The sequence below is a fragment of the Mustelus asterias genome, chromosome 12 (assembly GCF_964213995.1).
Source record: "Mustelus asterias chromosome 12, sMusAst1.hap1.1, whole genome shotgun sequence".
NCBI lineage: Eukaryota > Metazoa > Chordata > Chondrichthyes > Carcharhiniformes > Triakidae > Mustelus > Mustelus asterias.
Window position 1 is genome coordinate 48,798,361 of NC_135812.1, and position 7,047 is coordinate 48,805,407.

General features: G+C 37.9%; 1 protein-coding gene across 1 annotated transcript in view; it reads left to right on the plus strand.

The window, feature by feature from the left end:
* ube2g1a (ubiquitin-conjugating enzyme E2G 1a (UBC7 homolog, yeast)) overlaps nucleotides 1–5,030 on the plus strand; it is a 73,018-nt gene extending 67,988 nt beyond the window's left edge. The window contains exons 5-6 of the mRNA XM_078225182.1: nucleotides 39–157; nucleotides 3,069–5,030. Of these exons, the coding sequence (XP_078081308.1) occupies nucleotides 39–125 (87 nt within the window). The 3' untranslated portion in view covers nucleotides 126–157; nucleotides 3,069–5,030. The remainder of the gene's footprint in view (nucleotides 1–38; nucleotides 158–3,068) is intronic.
* The last annotated feature ends 2,017 nt before the right edge of the window (nucleotides 5,031–7,047 follow it).

Genomic DNA, 7,047 nt, shown 5'->3' on the forward strand with positions numbered 1-7,047 from the left:
GCTGAGTCCATTACTTTGTTCTGCCTTGTAATTTGTAGAAAGAATGGAGGGAAGACCGTAATGGTGAATTCAAAAGGAAAGTTGCACGCTGTGTAAGAAAAAGTCAAGAGACTGCATTCGAGTGATACTTCATTCACCAGGAAGCTTCACTTTCTGGGTAAGCAAAACAGAAAACTGTCAATCTGGCACAATGTTGATTAAATGGTATTTTTCTACCATCAGCAGGTTGGTTTGTGTCATGTTGAGTGGCTGGAGTGAGTTGAACAGCAGTTACAATCCTGATGTTATGAATTGATTAAGTTTGCTTTAGTGACGTATAAATCTCAAAGTGCGTGGGGAATTGCAGAGAGAATTACAGCCCTAACTCACTGATTTCTAGTGACGATCCTTCGAACTATTATACAGCAAGTACGTTGAAGGGTAATGAAACAGACAACCTTGGTATTGAATATTGTTAATCTTTTGGCTCGAACAGTAGATTATCAAAGTATAGCTCACTGGTATGCGTTATTGTATTTAATCATATCAATACTCTTAAACTTCTATTCAACATTGATTTTTCAGGATGAGACAGTAGCCAGGCTTAGCATGGATTGAAACATTCCAGTATCTGAAGTTTGTGTTGGAAAGTTATTCTTATAGCTTTAAAAAAACTGAAGTGCTGTGTAAATTTGTATCTCTGAACACTAAGTTCGCTTTACCGTGCTCCTGATCATTGCAGCATACTGGCTGGCATCAATATGCTATAATATAAATAGCACTTAAGTCATTACATGATTCCATAGGGTACATTTATGTATTGCTCCCAATGTGTGCATCTATTAATGTTCTGATATGCAATTCAATCTTTTAGATACAGCCCAAATTTTGAAGAACAATTGTTATAGTTGCACCGCTGGATATTTCTTCCAGGCAGTGTGCACATTGAAAATGTCACATTTCCAAATATTCTTGACTAAAATCCAATGGAATCTCAACATGTGAAAGTGTGTACTTTCAAAACTTTGCTCTCTGAACTCTCCTCCCTTCCAAAACAGAGAAGGAATTCTGGCCTTAGCTAAGATAACATGTTCAAGCTAAGTGTACTCCTGCCTTTTTTCTGTTGGATTAACTTTTTTCTTAATTCCTGTAAATTATGGCATCTTCCAAAGTAAAAATCTTTTGACTAATGTTTCACTGTTTAGGTTACCATAATTCATTTAAGGCAAGAAACATTTAAAGTAATGGCCACTTTTTCTTTAAAGCTAATGTGAGTTACCTTACCCACGTCATGTTTGAATGTTGAGAGCAAGCGATTGAATGGCACCTTTAACTTTTCCACCCATGTTTTGCAATCCTGTGAATTAATCCAAGTAATTTGTGCATGTTAGGAGACTAGAATCCCTTAAAGCTTCCACTAATACTATATTTGTTGAGGATTTTTAAAAATTCATTCACAATGTGGATGGTGCTCGCAAGGCCAGCATTTGTTGCCCATCCCTAAGTGCCCTTGAGAAGGTGGTGGTGAGCTGCCTTTCTTGAATATATCCAAGTGGCTTTCAGAACCATTTTAGAGAGCAACCACGTTGAGAGAGTGCCACACTGAGAAACTACATTATTGTGGTTCTGGAGTCACATAGGCTAGACCAGGTAAGTATGGCAGATTGCCTTCCTAAAAATACACTAGTGAACCAGCTGGATAGTTTCATGGTCACCAAAACTAATTCTAGATTTCACTCATGTCTTTGGATTACTGGTCTAGTAATGTGACCTCAATGCCACCATAATCGGGATGCTAACTCCTTTAATACTTCAGAATGACTTAACTAAGAGACACGGGCAATGAATATATGGGAGACAATCTGAAAAATGTTCTGTTAAAGACATATTGTTCATGAACTAACGTTCAAAGCCAAATTGCTTTTTAATGCCATTTTTCTGCATTGACTTCATGTTTGTTTTGTAGTGCTTCCTCCAGTGCACTGTTCGATATATGCATGTATATGTTACTGAAAAATCTTAATGTTTATTAGTGTTCTTTCTTCCCTACCTCCCCCACACTCTTCCAAAACCTTTGTAATAGAACTTTAATCTATAGATAAATGTGAAATCTTTTCTAAAGCATTTTATTCAATTGTTACAGCACTTTTCTATTAAATACCATCATATTTGCACTTCCCCCTTGTAATTTTTTTCCTAAGCACTGGAAACACAAAAGCAAAATATTTTTTTGCATCATGATATTTTGTGCATGCAACTGGTAAACATTGAAGGCTGCTTAGATGGTCAGTAAGAAGTCTCACAACATCAGGTTAAAGTCCAACAGGTTTATTTGAAATTACGAGCTTTTGGAGTGCTGTCCCTTCAGGACTTGCCTGATAAAGGAGCAGCGCTCTGAAAGCTCGTGGTTTCAAATAAACGTGCTGGACTTTTTCCTGGTGTTGTGAAACTTCTTACTGTGCCCACCCCGGATCAATGGAAGGGTAGAAGAATAATATTTGGAGTTGGTGATGGGATGTAATCCTGATTGCCAATTGAACAAATTTGAATAAAACCTGTAAATGAAAGCTGGGTATCTTCTGTTAGGGAAGCATTGGCAAGTGCCAATTTTATTTGTAGGGAAATGGAAGTTCGAAGTTGCCATGCTGAAGTTTCCAACAGTAAATGTGGTATCGTTTTTATTTCTGTCTTGTAGTCAGTGTGATTTTCAGGCAAGTTGGAGCCACTTGGATTCTTTGGACCCAAAAATTATGTACTTTGGATCACATTATGCATTAATTACAATGTTCGAAATCCAACTAACTGATTTATTTTTTTGCGCTGGGACAGTAGATTTCCATGACTTTCATTTCTCCTCCACATTGTCCCTTACTAATGAATCAAAAGTATCCGAATAACGAGATCCATGATGTACATTTTTCTGAAGGTCTCCTGGTGAGAGATGTGGCTTGCTTGTGTTTGATTGTGCCTGATGTGGTTAGGAGGCCACATCTGATTTTCTTTGCTGCGTAGCAGAAAGATGTTGGAGGTTGATTTTGAGTATTTGGCGAAACTGTAGCAATAACTAATGGAAAATTTCTGAGTTACAGGTCTCCAATTAAGAACCAACATGGCACTGTTGACTTTCTGCACTCAACCCACCAACTGTTGGACCTCTTCAAACTATAACAAGTTGGTAATCCTGGATTGGCATTATGGAGCTGTGAGTGAATTGTGCCATCCTCATTGTGGAGTAAAGCCTATCGTGCCAACTTGGGGAGGGGGGAAACAAAATGATGCATCAGGATTCCTGTGAACTGCTTTGATCTTCAGGAGGAATTGTAAAGATCTGTACATAGCACAACATTATCTGGATATTCTATATACTGTACTTAGACACCCACAATATGCATTGTACCAAATTAAAGCTTGCTTGTAGTTAGAATCGTGTAAATTCTGAGAAATTTTAGCAAGGGGGCTTTGTGCATTCAATTATCTTAAGTTTACCATTTAAAAAACAAACAAGTCTTGTAAAAGGTATCTTGCACTGTAAAACTAAAAGTAGCATCTATTAATTTGTGAGAAAGATTCCATAGTGAGAATATATTACCAGATATTCTGATGCTGCATTAACACTCTGTTGTGGCCTAAAATATTTTGGGCGCAAATACTACTACTTTGCAGATGTTCAAATTTAATATGCAGATACTTTTGGTTCTACAGCAAGGGGTTAAAGTTTATGCCTGAATTTGAAATTAGCCAAGGTGACCTCATTAGTCTTCACTGCCCAACTGATGAAGCAATTGTTTTCTTGAGCTTGACTTTGTGGGGAGTGTCTGAAGTAGGCTTCACGGTGTTTAGGTGTAGGCTTTTACCCTTCTAAGTGGGAGTTTGAGGACTTTTGATATTAAAAAGCTGTTTGTGTGTGTGTGTTATTCTTTCTAGCTATACTGCAGATTTTCTGCCTGATGTACAAAGACAAATGGTGATGTATATTTTCATGTAATTTGATTTTTGGAATTCTGTCACCTGTAGTGAAAGTTCTTCCAAAATATAATTGTTTTCCAGTATGAGTTGTCAGTTTCAATTGTGTAAAGCCTCTCAATTGCACTTAAAATGTTGAAATTTAAACGCCTGCACAAAATAGGAATGCAAATGGATCAAACTCTATGCAAACTATACTCTATACAAGATCTTCACTGTAGTATTTTGTAGGTTCTGCTTACAGTGCACTTAAATGCAATCATAAGACTGAGGAGTTCTCATGAATACTAGTTGTTTTTAAATGTGCTAATGCACTTTTTTATTTTTGTTTAAACCTGGTTTTCTTTGGGCTTTGTGCAGTGGCCAGTGGAAGTTGGGGGCTGGGGAAAAGAAAAGAGGTTAATTCCTGCGATTCACTTCACTAGTGAGCCCTTCATCTCTTCAATGCATTGCTTAATTCTAATCTTGATGTTGTGACCTTTTTTAGGATCTAGTGCAGTTTCAAATGGAGCTGCACTGGGCTGTTAGTGCTGATATCAGAACGCACCATAGCCTTGAATCCAGTAGCCTTTGAAATGGCAGATATGTGGTTTTGACTTAAAACCTCTTAGAACTGGCAGAAAAATGCAACAGATTTATTTGATTTTTAAACAGACTTTATTCTCCCATTTGTGCCAAGGCTGGTTAGAAAACTGGGATGTGGAAGGCAGTATTGGGTTAAGAGACTCTTGAATTGGTAGCCAGTGACTATAGTGCCCTCGAGGGTGAATGCTGGAGCTGCGGCTTTTCAATTTGCATAAGGATGACATGAGATGGCGTTATAACAAATAAAAATTGCAAAAATCATTCTGTTAGTAATCATTCTAATGGCAAATGTAATGACGTAAAGGTAACATAAGGACAGATGAGTATCATCTAAATGAAATGCAAGGTTGGTGAGAGGAATTTTAGGGCTGTACATACACAACTTATTAAGATGCAAAGTATTATCAAAGCAAAGACTAAACCCCAAGGTATAGATTGAATGGAGCTTTTGTTGGTAACCTTTAATTTTATCCCTTGGATATTAAGAGGTGAACTGATTTTTTTTTTAAAAGAAATTTGAAATAATGGCAGGGTATTGAGGTTAACTGTTCTCTCTCTGGGAAATCTACAATAAGGGATAACCCTGACAATTTGAGCTAACTAGTTTAAAAGTGTATGCATCCAAGAAAAGCTGATGCTGAGAATATGGAATTAAAAACCATAGATTCAAAATGCATTGAGGTGAAGGGATATGAATACAACCACAAAATAGGTGCCCTTGCTAATGAACTAATAGTACAAACTCTTTGCACTGAATGGTCTGATTTTTCTGGGTTCTGTATCTGTGCAACTCGCATGGCTGTTAAAGATCAAGATTTGAAGCTCCAAGATGAGTTTGGCTCAATGCTGACTATAGGGACTAATCAGGTCTACAATTTCTGATGCTATTCAGTCACTGTGAAGTATCTGTGAGAGCCAATGAATAAAATCCTATCTGGTGAAATGAAAGTGCATGTGTCAAGTGATCCGAGACATCAACACATCTTACCTGAGCCAGGAATATGCCATTCCTATGTTCATTATGCGTTAAGTACAACTGTGCCTGTGGAAGGTGTATATTAAAAACTTTTGCTGCAAAATGTACTGCTGATAGTTACTGGTTTTTTTTGTGTAAAAAGCTCATTAAGATGTAACTTTACACAATTCTGGAAACCACAATTGCACTTTAATATTGTTAGCCAACTTTGCGTTGCATTTTAACATATAGCAATGCCAGGCAACTTAATGACTAACCACCCCAAACAGTAAGTAGTTAATCTACTAGTTGCCATTTAGTTTCAGCATGTCAAGAATAACTAGCATTTTAAGGTGCTTACAAACATTATTAAACAAAAATTGTCATTAAGCCACATATTGGAGTGGAAGGCTGGAGGATATTTGGTTCCTATATAGAGGGGCGAGGGCATAGAGGGATTTGCAAACCAGGATAAAAATCTTAAGGTGGAAACATTGCTTAAACAGAATACAGCGTATGTCAACGAGCACAGAGGAGACAGGTAAGCAGAATGACCTCAAGTTTGCAGCAGGTATGCCTTGGAACATCAGCCAGAAATGTATTTGAATAGTAGAAGCTAGAGATAATGAAAGCATGTATCAGGTTTTCCGCAGCAGATGAGCTGTAGAAAGAGTGGAGTTGGACAATGCTACAGATGTGGAAAAGGACAGTCCAAGTGGAGATGATGTGGTAGAAAGCTTACCTTGGTCAAACACAAGCCACAGGTGCTAGGGAGAAGAATGTTTTCTTTACTATTATTGTCACCAAATAGGCTTACATTAACACTGCAATGAAGTTACTGTGAAAATCCCCTAGTCGCCACAGTCTGGCGCTTGTTTGGGTACACTGAGGGAGAATTTAGCATAGCCAATGCACCTAACCAGCATGTCTTTCAGACTGGAAGGAAACCTGAGCACCCGGAGAAAACCCACGCAGACACGAGGAGAATGTTCAGACTCCATACAGTGACCTGAGCTGGAAATCGAACCAGCACTGGCACTAAGGTTAACCACTGTGGCACTGAGCTGCCCCTATTATTAGCATGGGAGTAAGCCTTGTGATGGGGAACAAAGACATTTAGTTGGAAATTTCTGCTTATCCATGACTGGCTGTTGGATAAGCAGTTTGACACTTTCGAGAGAGGGCAGGGATCTACAGGTGAGGTAGAACTTGGTATTGTCAGTGTGTGTATTATTAGAATCAGGTGAGGAGGGGTCAAATGGATCCATCTTTTCCTTTTTTATTTGACTGCAACAGGTTCTTTTGTTTAAAAGATTGCCAATTCAGTAAATGCTTAATTGTTTACATGGTGTATCCATAAAAGAACCACTCAGCCATGTTTTCTTGAGTTTAACAAAGAAATTGGCTTTATTATACTTAAACTGATATAAGTAAAATAATATAGACACCAACTTCTACTCATGCGCGCACGTATTTCAGAGTGGGGAGTGGCCAAATTAGAGTCTGTTTTTATAAAGTAAAAATATACAATCTGTAGTTTAGTGACTCAGCTGGCTGTAGGCAGA